Below are 22,837 nucleotides of genomic sequence, written 5' to 3' on the forward strand. Positions count from 1 at the left end.
ATTCAATATGACAAAGTCCATTGATTCAGTGCTTGAGAGAATTCTGAATATATGAAACTTGCTGACTTGGGGCCTCTTTGCGTACCCCAAAATTTATTTCCATATTTAATCTTACATGCAAATGGTTTTGGAGTTGAACATGATTACCTACACATAGTAGTTAGAATAGTTTTAGAAATTATGGTCATTGGACACCAAAGAGGCTTTAATACCCCATTTGCAAATAAGACTAAAAGGATCAACTTTTGTGCATCCAAAAAGGCTCTTTGTATTTCATTAGATTCAAAAGAAGCTGATTACTGTTCAGCATTAACATAGACATGAATGACAAAGGTCTGTTCTACAAACTAAACATGACTCATATTTTCCCTCTTCCTCTGCAATCATATTATTCTTTCCTTCAGTTGAAAGATAGCAAAAAACTGCTAGTCTTGTAGTATGGCTAATGACATGCAAGAGCTGATTTTGTTATATGTTATTTCTGAAGCGATAAGAGGGACAACTGTTCTTCGAGGGAGCAATCGACATGACAAGAAGAGCGGCAAGAGGAAGGGATGAGAATGAGACCGAGGCATCGTTGCTCCATTGGGGAAGGGGAGGAGCGTCGGGTGCTGCGATACTCAACTGCATCTTGGAGAATTATGTTGCCTTGTTTGTCCATGCAATGGAAGGCACCTACAAAGAAGCGGCCATCATTTACCCCCACCAGCATTCGGCGGAATAGAAGCTTTTGGACCTGGCCGACAAAGGGTGAGCTCCTGTTTGGCATTCCAAGCTGGCTGGAATAGTGCTGATCCTCAAGTTGAAGAACGGAAGAGGACTCTACCAGTTGCTCCATATGAATCTTAGATTTCAAGGAAAAATGGCCCTTCCCTTTTCTCGCTGAGAAGGTGATGTGGAGCCGGTCCCGGCCAAAGTGTAATAGGCTTAGCGTAGTGTAGGAAGTGACCCAAACCGAAGCCTGCACCGCATTAACAGGGTTTTTTGCAACTACGTTGAGAACTCTCTTGTTAAGTGTAAAAGAATAGAAGACTATACAGAAAAAATGATACATATAATCCATGAAAAGTCTCGTGGAAATTTACGGCGTTCAAGACCAAATGTCTGCATCTTACTCATAATGAAAAAAAAAAAAAAAAAAACAATTTGAGCAAGTGAAGTATTTCTTCTGTTACAGAAATAACATGAAATGAGAAAAGACAGGTTCAAAACATCTCAATATTGTTTCAGATTTGGGCTCCTAAAGAAAAATAATACTGCTGAGGAGCAAAATAGCAAACAACCATGCTGGGAATAAATGTAATTTTGAGTCCCCAATGTCTCCAATAAATGTGAACAATGATTAAATAAAATCTGAAACGTCAAATGATGAACATGAGTATTCATATATAATCATGAAAGTATTAAGTTGGTACTAGTAAACAGTAGTTACATTATGAAATGAAACTATCAAAACTGATTCACCCATGCCAAAAGGAGGCAGTGTCCAATCCCAACCAATCTAGTAGGAAAAATGCAGATCAATTCGTTCGAAGTTCCAAGTTCCAAACATGCGAAGGGTGTAACAATAGTGCCTAAGCATTCCTTGTAAGCATTGATTCGAGTATCTAAGTTCCCCTCTATATCCTATTGCCCATGAGATATAACAGTTTTGCTTCCTACATTGTTTATTTGCTACCACTGTTTATTTTTTGTTCTCTGGGCTTGTCGTGCAAGAGCATGTATGCTTTTAGTCTGGGTCTTTATAATGTTGTAATTTGTAAAGACCTCAACCCTAACTAAACACTAAACAGAAAAAGGAAAGGAAACAATGCTAGCAGATATTTCATAATCATAGTGCCCGTTATAATGTTAAAATGAAACTGTTCCTTGATGTTGCTCTCATTCACACCACACAATTTTGAGAGTAAAGCAGTAAAGCCTTTGAGGAAAACTAGGATGACTACATCTTTGACAAACACCAATGTGTGTGAAACTATGAAGACAGGTCGAGGAGTAGATGCAATCAAGAACCTAGATGTGGCTTTCCAAGTGGGCACCCAGGTCATTCCTTGAATGACAGGAACACTGACGAACAGCTAATTCTATTTTTTTTTTAAAGGTACCATCAGCTAATTCTTCAATAACACACAGTTCAATACGTTATTTGCTTCAACGAGCTTATTCAATCATGAGCTGACAATATTAGGACAGGTCGATAAGCAGATACAACAAAGTATCAAGGACTTGCTCCATTGGTGAGAAGGTTTGTTCCTCAACCAAGAGATTGGAGGTTCAATCCCAAAAAGGGGATCAAGGCACTTGCATTCAGGTTTAATATAGCATGTGCAGTTTATTTTCAGCTATAAGGGCATGAATGACACTATCAGAGAGTCAACATAGCCTCTATGCGGCCATACACTATATTCGGGAATATATTTTGAAATTGCTACTGGAAGTTTTGTGGTACAGCATTTGCAGACAATATATCATTATTGAAAAAAAAGTCACGTAGAGGCTTGTAACCAATCAATGAAAATTTTCTAACGAATTCATTAGCCGACCCCAAGTAGTTTGGGACAAAAGCTTAGTTGAGTTGAGTTGAGTTGAGTTGAGAGGCTTGTAACCAAACCAAAAGCTGAGTAGAGGAAATGTTGGTAATCAGCTGAGCTATGTTGGAAGCCTATTGAAGTGATGGTGGCATGAAATCTCTCAAAGCAAGTGAAAAGCAAAGATGCCCATGTATCGATGCAAATATGGATATAGACGGACATGGACACGGACGCTGAGATACAAACCAACATTTTCCAAAATATAGAGCAAGGATATAGATCTGGAGACACAAAGACATGTATAAATAAAATATCATAGAGCTTAACTGCATTTAACTTAGAAGATGATGAAAATAATAGTAAGGATTTGCTAGGGACCATCGCAGAAGGCATTTTGTGGCTGGGCTGTTGCATGTGAGAGCAGCCACATAGGCTCACTTTTCAGCAGATTTTGTCTTATTCATGTAATTCATCTGAGGTGGATGCTCTCACATGCAACAGCCCACCTGCAAAATGCCTTCTGCAACGGTCCCGAGCAAATCCCTTTAAAATAACATCTATAAGACTTACATGTTCAAAATTATAATTGCAAATATGTGACACTAAGAAGCAAAAAGCAGTATAGTTAATTCGAAGGGAGACGTATGTTTCAAGCACACTAGCTATTTTGGCGAACAGACATATCCATGAAGTACCCAAGTATCTGAGTATCGGTATCACAACGTGTTGGACATGGTTTGTTGAGCCTATACAAGTATCCAAGTATCATGGGCGAGAAGTGCCTTTTTGGATCACAAAATGCCTTCACAAGTTCTCAAAAAGTACTGACAAGTATAATAGATCGCCACTATGCAACATAGTTTGAACTTTGAACATAATCTGAAAGAGGTAGCAATCTAAGCTAAAGCAGATCATTTCCATGATAATAACCTTTAAAACTAAGGCAGAATCACAGCTAAAATTTAAGATACTCTTGATAAGTAGACTGTGAATTTGACAGTTCACATTAGGCTTGGCATAAAATTGCTAGCAAATATTTTAGATTAGTCATATTGATGTTTCAACTCATAGAAATAGAACAACCCTAACTTGCTTGTTATTTACTGTATCAGCTCTAGAATTAACAAAATAAAGAAACCTGGCAATCTTAAAAACAATGGCTAACATTGTTTGTGATTCCGTGTTCACCATCTACTCTCTGCTGGTGCCTTTTCCTCATAAAGGAAGAACTTTGCAGACCAATCAACTAATGCCCTGTTTGTTCCAGATTGTGACAACCGATTGTAAGTCCAAAACCAATTATTGGACTCAAAATTACATTAAAATTTGAGTCCAATAATAGGTTTAGGGCTGAGAATCGGTTGGCATAATCTTAAACGAACGGGGCCTAAAAAAATAATGAAAAATTCAGAGGCGTTTAAAAGAAAAGATTATCTGCAGATAAAATTGGAGTAATTGAAAAACCAAAATTCCACAAGCAAAGCACCCAAAACAGAGTAAGTTCCATATCAAACATTCTAAGGGCAGACAAAATGAAGTGGTATCTAACACAAAAAAGAAACTTAGTTTAAAATGATTAGATACAATTTGTAAATGAAATTAGATTGTTTTTTTAGATTCAAATTAATGCCTACAGTCAAGGAAATATTAATCAAGTGATATGGAGAAAGCCAAATAAGTTATTATGAGACATAAAATTCTTTCCTAAGTTATCTATATATAAGATGGATTAAATTTCAGCAAATTAGCTATGGCTATTCCAGATGAAGATGCTTTAATCATGAAAACAAAAATAAAATAAACAAATAGCTGTCACAGTGTGAAGATAACCCACAAACAAAAATAAGGGTTTTCTTTGTAGAAAGTGTGTATCTTGAAGAAAAACCACAAAAAAAATAGATAGAAACCCACATAGAAAAGAGATCAACACAAAAAGAGAACAATCACAACAGATCCTTGTAACACGATAGATGGCCTCAAACAAAAGAGAACAGTCAATACAGGGAAAAACCCAGAGAGAGAGAGAGAGAGAGAGAGACCTTGGCTGAGGAGAAAAGTATGGTTTCCGTGGCTGAGAAACGGAGAATAGAGGGAATATGAATTCCCTCTATAGATAGAGGGCTAGGATCATCCTATGGATATTATTTTTTTGGGCCCCATCAAAGAGACGGTTTGGATCATCCTATGGTGGGGCCTGTGCAGTACATTTTGAAAGGTAGGGACTAGGGGTACCGCCCCTTCACATTTGATCCAACAGCAGCTCACATTTTGAGGAGTTGCTTGTTGGATCATATATCAAGGATGGTACTTCCACCGTACAAAGGCCTTATTGTTGTAAGCCCTTACACCGTGTGACCTGCTTAGAATGTCGAAAGATGAAATGCGCAGTAAGAATATTGTCTGTAATGTTTCTGCCTTGAACAAAGGCTCTTTAGTGGGGTGAGATAAAATTACGAAGGAAACGCTTAAACCACTCACAGATAACTATGGTTAAAATTTTGTAAGGGGTTTCAAAGTTTTGGCTACTGATATCCGCACTACCATGTTTTGATAATGGGGTGAACTCACCTTGTTTTTTGCTAGTTAACCAAGTGTCAGATGATATTACAATTCCCCCAAAGTTCTCACTGCCCAATTAAAATAGAAAAGACAAGGTGAGTTCACCCATTATCAAACCTAAGTCCGAGTATCAAAGTATCCAAACTTTTTTTTTTTTATCATTTTTTCAAAAGTGACTCTCCGAAGCCGTCGGGATTTTGAAGGAATTTCATTCGATTCCTTATTTGGTTGTCAAAATTGCATTGAACTCCCAGGAGACTCCTTAGCATGTTTCGTAAGCAATTACTGTATGTGCGATGAGGTGACATTCATGTCCCCCCTGTAACTTAAAAAAAAAGGTGGAAATTTGGTTGAAATCTTGGGAATGATGTTCTCCCTCTCTGTATGTGCACGCAATGTCTGTATTGGCAATGACACCCTTACTTATTACCCTTCTCTCAAAGTCTATGCCACGCAACTGCACACTATTTGCCACTATCCTCTTATGTAACTTCAGACAAATCCAATGCTTTTCTCCTCTCGGTTGACTTCTTATTCTAATGCTCTCCTAGCTTGTGCCGTGCATCCAAACATAAGGTCAGGTCTTTAGGTTGCCCAACAAGTGGGCCACACTGACTCCCAAATGAGTGGACCAATACCCATGCCTCATTGTCTGGGTGGGGTAATTCAGAATGGGAAAGGATATATTAGCCCCTTATTTTTACTTGGGCCAATCCCTTCTGGTGTTAGAGGCAGCCGCAATCGGCTGAAATCTGAAATTAAAAAAATGCCCTTTTTATTTCTTTACAGAATTTCGGCCGACATTTCAGCCCAAATTTAGGCCAAGATTTCGGTTTCGGTTAGGACCGGAAATTTACGGAAACTGAAATTTAAAACTATGGTCACAAATACATTAGAGGGGCTGGTCCAAGGAAATAAGAGGGGGCAAATATATCAGGGCCCGTTTGGATGCCGAGAAAATTTTGATTTGGATTTCTCACATTTGCAGCCTTTTTGTATTGTGATTTGGATCCGGATCAATCCTTGGATTTCCAAATTAACTACTGACAGTGAAAAAAATCAGATTCCCAAATATGTTGTGGAAATAAGTAATTGGAAATCCACAGATGTGGCAGTTTTCTTCACCCCTTTCATCACCAGGGACACCCCTTGCTGAGATTAATCCCACTAAAAACATGGTTTTTTATTCTCAGACGGAGATCTAAAAGAATCTCCCCAATAACATCATAACACCCCCAAAAAGTTCACCCTTTTCATCTCTCCCTCTCTCTTTTTTCTCTCAAAAATAAAACCAAACCAAACTCTCAAACCTCTCTTCCTCCATTCCCATGCAAATAAATCCTCCTTCAAGCACAGTTCTTTATTCAAAACAATAATTAGGGTTTCCTCTTACTCTCCTCAACACATAGAAATAGACCCAAAAAATAATAATGGAGGAACCAGAAGGAGCCTTGAGCTTCGATTTCGAAGGCGGGCTGGAGATCGGGCCCACAATTCCCTCCGCCTCCGTCCCTCTCCTCTCCAACGAAACCCCCGCCATGGTTTCCACCAATTCGGCGGCACCCACCGTTATCGGCTCCGGCACGACCGAGCAGACCGCCGGAAACCATCTTGGCCGGCGGAGTTTCCGGCAGACGGTCTGCCGGCATTGGCTCCGGAGCCTATGCATGAAGGGAGACGCCTGCGGATTCCTCCACCAGTACGACAAGGCGAGAATGCCTGTCTGCAGATTCTTCAGATTGTACGGAGAGTGCCGCGAGCAGGACTGCGTGTACAAACACACCAATGAGGATATCAAGGAGTGTAACATGTAAAAAAAATAAAAAATTTACTAATCCTCTCTCTTTTTGTTTTCTTAATTGTGTTGGTGATTGTTTGTGTTAGAATTCATGTTTGTGTTTTGAATGAGGTTTGATTTGCGGAAATTCATGCTCAATTGAAGTAATTGTTGTTGTTTTATTGGTGTTTTGGAGTTGGGTTTTTTTTAGTGAGGATGGGGAATATACTTGATTGTTAGGTTTTGTAATTTTTTGACTGAGCATAATGTATGGGGATTGATATTGATTGATGTTTAATTATGGCTAATTTCAAGCTGATTTTGTAGTTATTTTTTTGTTTGTTTCTGGTTGAATTAGAAACTTTAGATGGTTGGGAAGTGGGCTGAACTGAACTATATTTAGTTAGGAGTTGACGATGTATTAGTTGAGCGTGTTTCCTGTAACATTATAATCTAGCATTTGAGTCTTTTTTCATCCCAATATAAAGGATTAGTAAATCAAATAATAGATATTTAGTGGATCGGTTTGAAAATCAATGAGTTGCTAATCTAGAATTAGGGGGAGTAGTGACTAACGCAGAAGAGCGACACCCCACACCCCTCCCTCCTTGTGCATTGTGCGTGAGTGGTGTAACTAAGAGGTTTCCATAGCCCTTATGTGTGATGATCCAAACAATGTTAAACAAAAAATTGGAAGATTTAAAATTACTTGGCATCAAATATCCAATGTTCTCTTACATAAAGACAATGGAAATAAACCGAGATGAAAATAAATTGCAGGACGCCATCAATAATTCAAGAATTATGGCGAAGAATGAATGTAAAACTTCTTGACATCTTCTCTTACAAAAAGACCATGTAGAGAAACCGAGATAAAAATAAATCGCAAGACACAATCAATAATTCAAGAATGATGGAGAGATCATTGTAGCAACAAAAATTGGATTTGGAGCTTCAATGATGAGAGACATGTTCTGATATGGGGTAAGTGATGCAGGAGCATCCTCTAATGGCGACAATGCGGTCATGCTAGCCGAAGAAGTGCATCGGGTTCTTGAGCATCCCAACAACCTTTGCGGATCCAAGAGGCTTCGCAAGCTGCACAAGTGTAGAGGGCTGATGATACGTCTTCTTTCATTGCATTAGGGGTAAATTAGATAATCAACATTGTATTAGGGCTTGATTATAAAAGCCCCTTTTAATTTCTCTTTCAGGAAGCTTGGTTTTTGAATGTTTTGAATGGAGGTAGGGTTTGGAGAATTGGGGAGTTTTGTAAAAAACGAGATTTGCTGCCGAAAACTTGTCTCGTCCAATGGAAGGTGATCTCTGAACTTGGATTGTAAGCTTCTTATCGTGCTTATGTGATTTGAACCTTGTGATTACAAGGTTTCTGCAATTCATCTATATTTCTGGGTGTCTCCTCACTCTGTTTCGGCATTTGATCGATTTCATTTCTGTGATTGAGGCAGATTTTATTCCGATCGACTCTGCATGTTTTCTACATTGATGATGCTTTACTTTTTCCAAAGCTTCTTCAGCGAATTCCTCTTAGATTGACTGTCCGGTAAGGCCTCAAACTCGGATGTTTAAATTCCATAGGGTCTCTGGAGTATCCGGTGGAACTCTGGAATTCGTTTGGATTTCTCATCTAGATCTTGCTGTTGAGCCCAAATTTCTTAGTCAATCTGGAATGATTTCCCTTCCCTTAGCTCCGGAACTATTGAGAAACTGCCCCAAAGGACAGAACTAGTATTTGATCACTGAGTTGCATTTGTCATCTCCGATCAGATCTGTAATTCATAACTTCCAGTCCAGATCTTATTTGAGCTGTTACTCAGAGAAGGTCGAGGATTACTGGGATATAGTGGTCTCTTGAGGATCAACCTAAGAGGTTTTTGAAGCCGTGGAGGTAAAATATCAAGCGGATCAGCTCCCCAGACCCCTTGAGCCCGGTTAAACTGGCGTTGCTTTGGCTGAAATCTCCGCCCAGACTTGTGAATTGTCTCTCACAATTCCACTTCTAAAGAGGCCTATGAATGACAATATGAAGGGCTGATAGAAAGCCTCTATTGAAGATCATAAATCCCCTGGAATTTCAACTTGTCTTCAAGAAAACCGAGCGAGTGCATTAGACAGAACAGAGCTCTGTTCTCAAAGTGCTGACCACTTACATGGTCGATGACGGCTGTTATCGTGGTCAAGGACTCTTAAAAAATATCTGGAACCCTAAACTCCTGTGGAAAACCCTCGGTTATGAAGATTTGTTAGATGACCTTACTACAACTTGTTTAAGAGCACGAGTTCAGTAACCCTGACCAGATCATTCGCATTCAATTCTCATGGACGTCTTTGGGCTCTTGAAAGCAGGGAACTGCTCTTTCCCTGAATTTGGGAGGACCTCCAGTTTTTACAGTCTCGAAAGGAGTTGGGAGACCTCAAGTTTCTGTAGTTCTTCCAAAGTTCCAGCAGCCCCCATCTTATAAAACTCATCAATTGGCTAACTGGTTACGAACCAGTCTACCCAATTCTGCTGCTAGGAACAGGTGTATCTGTTGTTGAATCTCGTGGTTTTTCCCATATCAAAGTTGAATTTCAGTGGAGGTGAAGTTTCATCAGCTGAAGCAAGGTTTGATATCAGTCGGAAGAGAATTCCCAACTGACAATACCCATCACCCTAGTTCAGAAATTCTGAACTAGTAGTACAACACAAACCCCCACAACCCACTACCCCCTCACTTGGGTAACTCCTTTCCTCACTTGTTCAGTTGGCTATTTAGTTGACATGTGCATATCTCTATTTGCCTTTTGGTCGTTATCTTGTTTGTAGATTTCCACCTGAGCTTGACACTGCAGACCTGATCACTACTCCACACTACCGTTTGCATCAGGAAGACATTAAAGTACACTGTTTTGGAGACAACAAAGGTCATGGAATTGAGTTTGGGCAGGAAGGGAAAAAGTGGTAGAAGCCCAACTGACCAACAACTAGGAACTTTGTAGAGGTTCTTTTTTATCATTTTAAGAGGCAATTTAATTGACAGAATGTCTCAATTGTCATTGTAACATCGACTGAAATTATATACATGTTTAATTCTACATTTACTGTTGAAAACTTCTGCTTGTTTTATTGTTTTAATGTGGCTGAATTATGATTGTGCTGTCAAAAATTGTGCTGTCTGAAAACATATTTCAGGCTGCTAATATGGACCCAAATATTTGTTGATATAGTAGGAGCTTTCAGTAAAAAGGATATGTTAAGATTTATAAGTTAATTACTTCCTTATTAACTTGTGATATTGTTAAGATTTCCTTCCTTTTAGAGAGACCTCATTCTCTCTCCACTTCATGTCATATGAATCAGACATATATTGTGAATTCTTCCTTCACAAAAAAAAATCCATGCTTGCTATTTAATAACATGCACTCAACAGCATGTGAGGTTGATGTGTCTGATGCTGTCATCTGGCTCTACAGGTACAAGTTGGGTTTCTGCCCTAATGGTCCTGATTGCCGGTACAGACATGCCAAGATGCCCGGACCTCCACCCCCTGTGGAAGAAGTCTTTCAGAAGATCCAGCATCTGAGTTCATTCAGCTATGGCTCTTCAAACAGGTTTTTTCAACACAGGAATTCTGGTTATACCCAACAAGCAGAAAGACCCCAGTTCACACAAGGTTCCGGTGTAGCTAACCATGGCATGGGAGTAAGACCATCTATAGCCGCTGAGTCCACCAACATGGAGCAGCAGCCGCCTCAAATTCAACAACCTCAACACCAGCAGGTTAACCAGACTCCAATGCAAAACCTTCCCAACGGTTCTCTGAATCAAGTCAACAGGCCGACAGTATCAGCACTCCCTCAAGGGCAATCTAGGTGTGTCCAGAGTTATTAGATTCTCAATTAGGTTAAGTAAAGGCTTGCTTGTAGAACATTATATTGGCATGGTTAATAAGACCCATCAGAATTTAGTCTGTGTTGTATTTTATCTTCTTTGAAACCAATATCAGTTATTTTAGTTGTGTCCGCGCATCTAATCTGATGCTTATTGTGGTATTAACCATTTAAAATGGTATCCTGGTTTTATTTTCCTTCATTAGCACGTTATTTTCTATTCCCTTTTAGCCTTTGCTTGTAAAGAGCAATAGAAGAAAGAAGTTCACCGAAGAGTTGCAATTCCATGTTAAATTTCAAATTACATGTAAGTAATCTGCATAAATAATGAAAATGTTTTATGATGTGGTTAAGTACTTTGACAGAGTGAAGAATGATGATGAAGAAATGATAAATCAGTTCCTTGCTGTTTTTAATTAGGCCGTGCTAATGTGAAGCCCTTGAAAGTAGCCCTTGAAAGTAAAGGCGACATTTCTTTTTGGTAGAAAAAGATGGGGATTAGAATCTGCAGCCTCAAAGTTTTGAAACAGAGCACTGGCCAATTGTGATGCAGTTTTGCTCCTGAAGAAGACCCAAAGTAAAATTGTAGGACTTCCAACTGAGTACCATGGGTTGGATAGAGTTTGAAGGTTTGACTTTGTTTGGATATCATGTGTAATATGGATCCGGAACCGGAGTCAGGCCCGAGCTTTATTGGGCTGTCTCAGTCCAAGTTTTGGATGCCAAGAGCTGAATTGACTTCGTAACCACTTAATTCAAGCTATTTGTCCCCTTGAAATACATAAAATGATAGCTTTATTGTTCTGATCCACCTAGTAGAAGCCTGTAACAAGTCTTAATTATGTTGTTGTATCTTGCAACTTGTTGCATAGCTTTTTGTGAAATTTAGTTATGGTTGTTTTGGCTAAGAATGCACTTCTAACTATTTATTCTCAATTCTGAAATATGAAAAAATAGGTATTTTATCGTTAAAAGTTGCAATCGAGAAAATCTGGAACTATCTGTACAGCAGGGAGTGTGGGCAACTCAAAGGAGCAATGAGGCTAAACTTAATGAAGCTTTTGACTCCTCAGAGAATGTGGTTTTGATATTCTCAGTCAACCGAACTCGCCATTTCCAGGTAGGCATGGGCCTGGTCTAACTTGTATGAGTTCTCAATTTTTGGCAGAGTTCTCAAATCTGTGAATTTGCATAGCACAGAAAGTTGTTTATTGTTTTATTACGTCAACTGTGGTCAAGTTTGCTTCATTGAGTTCTCTGATGTGTCAAAAACGGTGAAATCATCGATTTGTTAGGGATGTGCAAAGATGACGTCCAAAATTGGTGGATTTGTTGGTGGTGGGAACTGGAAATATGCTCATGGCACTGCACATTATGGCCGGAATTTCTCAGCCAAATGGCTAAAGGTACTTATTTGTGTAACGTTTTATTGAGAGATTTCCTTCCCAGTGGACACTCATTATCTGGAACCTCGCACTTGCTTAAAGCCTCATTTTGCTCCTACCACTGGCAACTGCTACCATAACTCCATCAATTCTACCTTCAACTCTCGCAATTCTGTAGTATTATGTGTTTGATAATTTGGGATCTTGATATTACCAATCAATAAGTGCAATTAAGAAAATGAGTAACTTTTCTATAAAATCACAAAATTAGTTGAGTTCTTTTTTACTTGAGTCTGTTCTTTTTTTATTCCCCCTTTCTTCTGCTTGTATTTCAGGGTCATGCCTTTTGTTTATTTTAATAAAGTCTCTATATCTAGGATGAGGGTGAGCCTTGGCGCAACGGTAAGGTTGCTCCATTGTGACCTGGTGGTCACGGGTTCGAGTCATGGAAACAGCCTCTCTGCAAAGCAGGGATAAGGCTGCGTACATCTAGCCCTCCCCAGACCTGCAATGGCGGGAGCCTCATGCACTGGGCCGCCCTTCCTTTTTCTCTATATCTAGGATGCAAGAAAATTTTATTTTCTGTATTTATAAAATATACACATATTTCAGACACTTTTATGTTATTGTTATATTCAAATCCCATAGGTGTTCCTGCTTTTCCTTTACATTTTAAACCATTGCTTCTCCCACTAATGCTTTATTCAATGATTCAACTAAAATTTAAACTACATGCTTATTAGGTGACTTTGCTTATTAATAGTGGTGGATATGGTGCTTGATTCTATTGAGAGCCACAATGTCTTCTTTCAGCATAATTTGCTCAGCCATCTTTGAGGCTGATCATTGGCGAGCAGTGGTGCTTCTATTGTTTCCTTTGTTGTTAGAGATTGTTATAAATCTAGAATATTGAATGAGAGTAAATTAGAAGAAGCAAGACTAGCGAAGTAGAGGATGAGATTAAGAGGAAGAAAAAAAAAAGGAGGAAGAAAACTGAATGAGAAGGGGGGAAATTCTGAATGTCAATGTTCATACTAGTACTAATACTAATAGTGATAGTGATCAAGCGGAAGAAGTGGCTTTGATACGTTACTCGCAACAATCAGATTTTCGTCGGGATCTAATCAAAGGATCCATGCACGCTCAAAGACGTAAAACAATGACTTGGGAAATGTTTCAAGCAGCATTCCCCCTTTTTTTGACGGAACATTTTTTTTCTTTTGATATCTCCGGAATGATGAATCCATTTTTTAGGATTTGGATGGGGAAGCGTCCGCAATTCAAAACTTCAGATTTTGAGGAGGAAGAGGCAAAAGAAAAAGAGAAAAAAAAGAAGTTAATAACTTTATTGAATTGATTTGGGGAATATCATATAAACTCAAATAAATTACCTCTTTTGACTATTGACCGAAGCGCGAACGGGTTATATATCTAGACCAAAATCCAATCTAATTATGAGAAGGAACCATCTCATTGTATGCATAGATAGTTGTCAAGTACTCATTGGGGAAATTCATATAAACTCAACTAAGTTGCCTCTTTTGACTATTGACCGAAAGCATGAACGAGTCATATATCTAGAACAAAATCAAATCTAATTATGACAAGGAACCATCTCAAAGAAAAGTACATTACAAGGGGGCCAGAGATTGCCCCACGTACAAAGAATCAGCCCCAACAACGCTCTGGCCAAAACATAAGTAATATGTAGAGGATTGTGAAAGCTCAAGAGATTCAAATGATTTTCACATACATTCCTAATCTTGTTGATGAAGTTGGAACTCAACTAAGTTGCCTCTTTTGACTATTGACCGAAAGCATGAACGAGTCAAATATCTAGAACAAAATCAAATCTAATTATGAGAAGGAACCATCTCATTGTATGCATGGTAGTTGCAGAGTACTCATTTCAACTTGACAGTTACATATGGCAGTGTTGACTTTCGAGATTTATTGTTTTCTTATAGTTTTATTTATACAACTATTCTTGGTAAACAGTAAACGGTTGCAAGAAGTTTAAAGACTTTCATGAATTGTATCCTCTTCTATACCATGTTTTCTTATCTAACATTTACTTGTTCTATATATCTAAGATATGGGCTATGTTGCATGGATTCGGATTCGCGTGTCGGGATCCGACACGAATTTGAGGTGTCGGATTCGGCAAACCCCAAAAACTAGGATTCGTAGATTCATAAATTTAAATATATATATATATATATATATATATATATATATATATATATATATTCATGAAAATTTTGAGGGATCGATGCATTTGACTTTAGAGTCAAAGGAGGAAGGGGAGTTGATCTTCCAGGGTCGAGGCGCTAGGGTTTTTGTTAAGAAAGTACAAGTTGTGCCTTCATATAGAAAAAGTTACGAAGAAGAAAAAATTTAAAGGGGAAATATATAGGATTCGCATTTTAAAAGAGAATCCGATGAGTCGGATTCATCCGAAAAAAACAGGATTCGTGTGGGATACGGCTATTACAAGAATCCGGGTGTGTCCCACGAGAATCCATGTTCGATTAGCGTGTGGAGGCGTGTCGACACGGATTCGGGATAGGGGGGCAAAGAATACATGCAACATAGGATATGGGTTATTAGCTTTTTTGATATTGTGAATTGGAGATACTTTGTACTTACCTTTTTTGCTGAAAATAACAGCAGATTTTGTATGTCTATACGTCTAACCTTCCAATATGAGGGATTCACAACATGATTCTTATCTGCAGCTCTGCGAGTTATCCTTTCACAAAACTCGCCATTTGAGGAACCCATACAATGACAACTTACCGGTGAAGGTATGGAATGCAATTCTGAATTCTAAATTGAATTCTAACGTCTTCTGTATTACTTTTTTGTTTTTTCTTTAGTTTTTTTTTCCATGGCTATAATTTATGGTTTGTAAAAAATGGGAATTGGCAGATGAGGATAAAAGAGAGAGAAATTGTGTGAAATTAATTTGACAGAATTATCAATAGAAGTCATATGGTGAATGCTGTTTGTAAGAAATGCACTCCCAATATCTAAGTTGCCATTCAAATATATATATATATATATATATGAGTTAAGTGAAGCTACACATACGTGTAGCTAACTTAGTTACACCGACGGCTTAAAATACAATGGGCCCACATTGTTTGGGTGATCCAAACCATTCATTTGATAGGCCCTCACATAGATATGGTGTGCCCTAAAAATAAGCTCCATTGGATGATCCCAACCCTTCAAACTGTGGAGGCAAAAATGGATAGATTTGTGAAGGTTTTTACACGTTCATTTTTGCCTCCACAAATCGTAGGGTTGGGAAGATCCTATGGAGCTGATTTTTTGGGCACACCCTATCTATGTGAGGGCCCATCAAATGAATGGTTTGCATCACCCAAACAATGTGGGGTCCACTGTATTTTAAGCCGTCGGTGTAGCTAAGTTAGCTACACGTATGTGTAGCTACACTTTTCTCTCTCTCTCTCTCTCTCTCTCTATATATATATATATATATATATATATATATATATATATATATATATATATATATAGAGAGAGAGAGAGAGAGAGAGAGAGAGAGAGGTTATCTACTTGATCGCGTAGATAACTTATCTACTCTGTCGGCTTAAAATACAGTGGGGGCCCACATTGTTTGTTGGGTGATGCAAACCATTCATTTGATGGGCCCTCACATAGATAGGGTGTGCCCAAAAAATCAGCCCCACAGGATCATCCCAACCTTTCGATTTTTTGGGCACACCCTATCTATGTGAGGGCCTATCAAATGAATGGTTTGGATCATCCAAACAATGTGGGCCCACTGTGTTTCTGGCCAGATAAGTTATCTACTTGATCGAGTAGATACACTTTTCTCGTTTGTGTGTGCGCGCGTGTGTGTCTAAGCTGAGTATGTCCATTAGTAAGCTATATCAAAGCTAAATGTGCCACTTAGCAAGCCAATTGTATAAACTCTTTAACCTAGATAGGTTGTATGTACATATTTGAAGACATATATCTTTCTGATAAAATAGTTGAGTGACTCATTTTGATGCTGAAGGTTCCTCATGCAAAATAGCCTGATTCAAGCGGTAGAAGTGGATGTCCCTTAGTTGAGCAAAAATGCACGACAAATAGATACTTATAGAGTCTGTAACTTGTTTTGTTAATGTTTAAAAGGGATATTGGTTGTGATTACACACATACGTACATGTTTGTTACACGTAGGTACAATAACAGTACATAGTGTTTCAGAAATGTCATTCTGTTTAACCTTAAAAAAAAACTCTGTTATTATCTCACTCAACTAAGCAATGGTTTTAGGGCTTTAGCTGCCCTTATTTAAGGGCTTGTTGGATATGCATGATTCAATTTCATTGCAAGTGTAAAATGCATAGTCAATTCTTAAAATTGATTTATGTTGTTTTGTTGACACCTTCATTTTCCAAGGATGCACACTTATGTTGTTCGGATGCCATCTTGTATTTCCTGGAAATTTAATTTGTGGTGTTTAGCTAACAATTTCATGAAAATTACCAGTAAAAATTGAATTGGCTATTCCAATGGATAGTCCACATTAAATTCAATTTTATGCAAACTATGTGTGACCTAGTGGGCCACCTCTTTCTAATGAATAGTGGTAAGGTTGATATATTTGAATGATGAATGTGAAAGAGAGATTGAATTAAGAAAATCTCCAAATGAGTTGTATTTACTTGGAGAAAAGACGTTACAAGAGAACCACACCCTTTACAATTATTATATTTATCCTCTGTTAAGAAATAGGAAAACCATCTAAGTTTTATGAGGGCATTGATGGCACTTGGTGAATAGACCAAATGCGTGCTTTTGCTATATGAAGTTGAGCATGCCTTAACACCGTCCAAGGCAAATCCAACCACCAACACTCTCCTCAGCAAAAGAAATTCATGGAATACATGGCAGCACAACCTCCTAGAATGATGGCGGTTTCTATACTGCATTCTGTAAAGATAAAATGCGACATTGTAAAGAACACAATTAAAACCCTATGATTCAGAAGGGAAAACCATAACAAGCAATTCCAAAGTAGATGAAGATGATGCTGTTCATGATCATGATCTTGAATGGTAGGCATTAATGTCATGAGTTATGATATATTAATTCATGATTAAGACACTTAAACCTCTCCAAATCAGGGAGCGTATTATCTATTTATTTTGAATGGCAAAATGGGTAGAGTATCATATTACTATTATTTATCATCCTCTCAAAAGACTAAAAAGCAAGTCGTTTGAAGAATGAAGATTCAAAAACAGCAAACGGTGGGAAAATCACTACAAAAGAGCTCTGCAAGTAGTCCACAAGCAAACAGATTAGCAAACTGATAAAATCCTGATGGTGGTTGCAGCGAGCAGGGATATAGGTCAACTTGTTCAAACTTCAAAGAGAGAGGTGAAAGAGAGAACATGAATGAGTGCTTAGGTTTTAGATCTCTTCTTGAATGTTTGCTTAGGTTTTAGATCTCCCGATCTGATTTCATTTTAATTAAAGATAAAATCTGGTGTGTTAGCGAGGACTTCAAACTCAAGGCTTATCAATTAAAACTAATCACTGGTAGACTTTTTCTGCAGAAAATGAGCCATCGAAACAGTGTAAGGTACATTTTCTGTGGAAACTAATTCACTGAATACATATTCAGTGCATCCAAACGACCCCTTGGCGAAATGCTTCCAATACCCGCGATCATGTCCCGCAAAGCACTTGACAGATCGTTACCTGTTTTCGGGTACCTTGTTGTGGGACCAAAACTTAGATTCAATTTGGAACTATTATATGTCCAAGGTCCACTATTGAAATCATTTCATAGGTTTTCCCTTACTTTTACATGTCAACAAACAAGAGTTCATAAAAAAATGCTTGGTAATCCTATTTGATTGTTAAATATTTAGAATCACTGCATGCTAGTTGATGCAACTCTTGCAACTCAAGACAATTTTCGGTGCTTTTAGTGATACCAAAAAGTCTCTGGTAACTGTTATAGGAATATATGCTAAGAGCATTGACACAACTGGACAGTTAAGGATGACTCCTACCCTTCCTATACAATCCGAAGCATAATTTAGTCAAAAGTCTAAACTCTAAACTGAAGTATTCCATAATAAATGACCAACATTTATTGTAATCACTGACTTGATAAACTCAAGCTGATTTCATGTGAATTTGTAGTCATCGTCTGAGATGTTGGAGTTAATTTGGTTGGTGGAATGAATAGAAATTTGTTGTCTTGAACACTCCATTATTTACACAGGACTAAGTTCATGGAGTTCATGGATGTCGCAACACATTTCTTGCATTACGATTGAAAGTTATGGCTATGTATTACTGCATTTGTAGATTTGTTCAGTTAGAAGTAATTCCATATTCAGTACTAGCTTCTCCAAGGCAAGCCACAGAAGTGCTGAACAGAAGCGCGGAAAGGCTTCAACTAGGCCTGTTATTTCTTTGGAATTTAAAACATAGTCTCTGAACATATGGACCAAGTAAGGGTACTCTAGTTTGTACTGGATTTCTATGGAAGACAGGGAATGTCCATCATAGGTCAATCCACATTCTCAACTGCATAGGGACTAGTAAGTAGATAATCAATTTCCATGATGGAAGATTTCTAGTGGATGCTTTTGGAGCTAACCCATCTAAACTTATGAAATAGATCTAGTTTTCCATTTTGTATGTCTTTGTGCCTTTTGTTTGGTTTTTCCTCCTTTGATTAGCCTTTGGTGCATCCCCTTTAGTTGCTATTTACATTTACCTATAATAATAAAAAGGAGATGGTGAATGGTAACTGGAATTTACTTACGGATGGGTATTGTTGTGCCATGAAATGTAGGGTAATATATTTGAATTTAAAAGGTTGGAAGGCTTGTTCCCCAGTAGTTGGAAAATCTCCTTGCGTCCTGTAATATTTTCATGTTCTTAGATGGTGTTTTTTTTAATGATTTTTTTTTGTTTTTTTGTTCTCAGATGGTGTTGTTTGTACAATGCAGATAAGTCGGGACTGCCAAGAGTTGGAGCCTTCTATTGGCGAGCAGTTGGCTTCTCTACTATACCTTGAACCTGATAGTGAACTCACGGTCTGTTCTTCCCTTTCTTTTATGTAATTGGTCCTTTCACTTTCGGTAAACTGTACTTGTTATCTTACGTGGAAGCTCCATGAATAATTTTAGGGCGATGATATTTTCACCCCCCCCCCCCCCCCTCCGCAGTACGCATTCTTCCCCCTTTTAATGTGATTTGACATCAAAAAGCGGTAAAGTTGCCCACTGTTACAAGTTATAAGGGGGGCGAATGTGTACAACAGAGGGAGTGAAAATATCATCTCCCTAATTTTAAATTCAGAGAAAGTTCTTGGCACTTCAAGATTTTCTCACATTTTCTCATTCCATGTCGTAGCAGCTCCTAAATCTTTCCAGACATATCTACAATTGCAGCTGTTAATCAAAATAAACCCTTATAAAGAACTGCATGGCAATTTCAAATTGCTTCGTTTTAATCATGCCAGATATATGTATAAATTGTGAACACTATTTATACTTTTGATGCAAATTTATAAGATATTTTGATAATCTTTTGGTGAAGGGCACTTGTTGGAGAATTTAACTATTTACTTGTTTCCCTCAGAATATGGAAAATGCCTTTAAAGACCTCTGAGGTGGAGGTTCAATTGTGTTTGTACGGTCCATGCCATTTATTCACCTACATGTACCTTTTCCCATATTTCTTCTCTGCAAATTATCATGATAAGTTTGTTTTTATTGTTTATTATTTCTGCACTGCAAACTATCATGGTTCTTTGCCTTGGTTTGTATTTGTATGGTTTGTTTGGAATCCAGATTTGAATAATGTATAATCATCCATAAAAACAAGCTTGGTTGTGCCTGAATGTTGCCTATGTTTTTCTCTCTGAACTTCAAATATATGTTACTAATTTCATTTGAGTCGGAAACTGTTTGTATCTGCAGCCATTATTTCTGTTCATACTTGCATGATTTAAATGTTTTAGAATCATCCTGTTCTACTTCATTTTTTACTGAAATACAGAAAATGAAATACGACATGACTTCTAATTGAATACTTATGAATAGAAAATGAAATAGTTAACAGAATGTGTTTTGTTTCAGGCCATCTTGGCAGCAGCAGAATCAAAACGGGAGGAGGAAAAGGCAAAAGGAGTTAATCCAGATGATGGGGCCGAGAATCCTGATATTGTCCCTTTTGAGGACAATGAAGAAGAGGAGGAAGAAGAAAGCGAGGAAGAGGAGGAGAGCTATGGCCAGACTCTCAATACAGCCCAAGGCAGAGGAAGGGGACGAGGAGGAATGTGGCCCCCGCACATGCCGCTGGCTCGTGGGGGGAATTTCCCTCCTGGGGTCAGGGGCTTCCCACCTTTGATGATGGGGGCTGATGGATTTGGTTATGGAGCTGTCACACCTGATGGGTTCGCTATGCCAGGCCTTTTTGGGGTAGTCCCACGTGCTTTTGCCCCTTACGGTCCCATGGGACCAAGATTTGGTGACTTCTCTGGCTTGAATCAGGCTTCTGCTATGGGCTTCACTGCTATGGATGGGACGATGTTTCATGGACGACCTTCCCAACCTGGGGCTGTCTTTCCTGGTGGTGGGCTTGGGATGATGATGGGTTCGGGCCGGGCTCCATTCATGGGTGGGATGGGGATGGCTGCTGCAGCCCACGCCCGACCCAATCGGCCCATGGGCTTACCACAATTTCGGCCACCTCCACCTCTACCTCTACAAAATGCTGCTTGGGCGGCTAAGAGAGATCATCCTAGGAGCTCAGGGAATGATAGGAATGACAGATACACACCAAATTCAGATCAAAGTAAGGGTCAGGAGATGAGAGGGGCACTAGATGAAGAGGCAAAATATTTGCAGGCCTCGAAACCTCACCCTGAGGATTCATTTGGTGGTGGAAATAGTTTTAGAAATGATGAAAGTGAGAGCGAGGATGAGGCTCCTAGGCGATCAAGGCAAGGGGAGGGCAAGAAGAAGCGGCGTGGATCGGAGGGAGAAGGTGCCTCTGATCAGTGGGAGATGCCAGTTACTGCCCACCATAATAATCAGTGAGGCTATTAACTGTATTGCACCATTTCTCACCCTTTCCTCTCTTTTTTTTTCTCTTTTACCCTTGGTTTCTTGGACCATGAATTGGGTTTTGGATGCTCCATTTCAGTGTAATATATGCAAATTAGAAAGGTAGAGTTAAAAAAAGAAGATCTGGTGTGATCTCACATCTAGGTCTAGGTTCTTCAGCTGTTATATTAATATATTTTTACACTACCACCTAACGGGAAAAGGAAAATCAGTAGATTTTTTTATAGTTTGCAATGGATTCTCCTGCCTCTGTACATAGAAAAAAGTCACTTCTATTCATGTATGCATTACTTTATATCAAATTCAATGCATCCTTTCTTCATTCTCTCTTTGTTTAACTTTAAAGCTGGTAGGAAAATCACACATTATTGCTTTGGGTCCATCTTTGTGAGGATTTCCAGCATGAGTCCCAACTAAACAGACAATAACTGGGAGGATCAATCCTAATATATATTGGGTCCCACTTAGAGACACGTGTATGCAATCCAGACCATGGAGCTGGTGGGCCATCATGAGCTGATGGACATGGTCTGGACCCGACCCTGAATGGCATCTAATCTGTAAGATTGCCCTACAAAATCAACGGTTAGCTTCTCTTGCCGGAACCCTAACAAGGACTGGTAAACCAGGGCACGAGGATCTCCGATCAAGGGATAAAACGCTGCACTTGTGTTCGCCCGTTAAATCAATGAATCTGATCATGTCCACGTGTCACACATGGCCCAAAACTGATAAAAAGACTATACAAAATTACAAACCGGGTTTTATTGGGTATTTTTGTGATCATGTCCACGTGTCATCTGCTGGAACCCAAGTCGTACCCATTGTAGGATCTTCATATGCGATGAGATTACTCGAATGTGGACCTTTGATCTGTTTTCTTTTGTAACTCCCAACATGTAGGTCACTAATTGGACGGTCAGGATTATCTAATGAGGGCAAATTTTAGGTTATGGCTTGCCCATGTCGTGGCCAACCGGATGAATAGTCTGCATCTTGATGGCATCATTGGAGTGGGGCCAATCTCATTCAACCCTACCATCTTGTTGTTGAAAATGGGGGGTCAAAAAAGTACATGTAAACATGGTTTTAAATTTTGGTCGGATTTCGGCCAAGTCAGTAACCGAAACGTACGGAAACCGAAATTTCAGCCCAAAAAATCAAAATTTCATGACTTTCTACCAAATTTCGGCTCAAATTTCAGTTTCGGCCAGGACCGAAATTTTACCAAAATCGAAATTTAAAACCATGCATGTAAGTATATGCAAAACACATTATTAGATGTTACGATTACAAGATTGGTGTGACCTGGAAGCCATATAATATGAAAACTGAGGCTTATCAAATAGATAGTTTGGATCAATCAAAGATGGGGCACTACCTATTTATGGGCAAGCTTCATTGTATTAAGTGGGCTTTTCCCGTGGCTGCAAGGGGCTCTCCTCTCACCTACGGCTGCCCCTTGAGGCCCGTGCACCTCCGAGATTGATTAATCCGTTATATATCTGCATTGTACTTAGATATCAATATTGGCGGACTTAAACACTAACAGCA

General features: G+C 38.8%; 2 protein-coding genes across 3 annotated transcripts; one reads left to right on the plus strand and one right to left on the minus strand.

The window, feature by feature from the left end:
• Window positions 1-243: 243 nt before the first annotated feature.
• LOC143884271 (Small nuclear ribonucleoprotein family protein) lies at window positions 244-4,753 on the minus strand. 2 transcript variants are annotated; one of them, XM_077387741.1, is made up of 2 exons: window positions 4,571-4,753; window positions 244-961 (listed from the first exon to the last, which is right to left on the minus strand). In XM_077387741.1, the coding sequence occupies exon 2, from the start codon at window positions 836-838 to the stop codon at window positions 476-478; it is 363 nt and encodes a 120-aa protein (XP_077243856.1). In that variant the 5' UTR covers window positions 839-961; window positions 4,571-4,753; the 3' UTR covers window positions 244-475. The 2 variants fall into 2 exon arrangements, with proteins under 2 accessions (XP_077243856.1, XP_077243857.1); XM_077387742.1 differs by lacking the exon at window positions 4,571-4,753 and adding an exon at window positions 4,443-4,569.
• Window positions 4,754-6,242: 1,489 nt separating this feature from the next.
• Window positions 6,243-21,605, plus strand: LOC143884272 (30-kDa cleavage and polyadenylation specificity factor 30-like). The gene is made up of 7 exons (XM_077387743.1): window positions 6,243-6,900; window positions 10,342-10,740; window positions 11,716-11,878; window positions 12,054-12,164; window positions 14,882-14,950; window positions 19,160-19,246; window positions 20,294-21,605. Exons 1-7 carry the CDS (start codon window positions 6,521-6,523, stop codon window positions 21,254-21,256), a joined length of 2,172 nt encoding a protein of 723 aa, XP_077243858.1. The 5' UTR covers window positions 6,243-6,520; the 3' UTR covers window positions 21,257-21,605.
• The last annotated feature ends 1,232 nt before the right edge of the window (window positions 21,606-22,837 follow it).

The sequence above is a fragment of the Tasmannia lanceolata genome, unplaced genomic scaffold, assembly GCF_043159265.1.
Source record: "Tasmannia lanceolata isolate RefF3 unplaced genomic scaffold, GAP_Taslan_0.1 ptg000008l, whole genome shotgun sequence".
Taxonomy (NCBI): domain Eukaryota; kingdom Viridiplantae; phylum Streptophyta; class Magnoliopsida; order Canellales; family Winteraceae; genus Tasmannia; species Tasmannia lanceolata.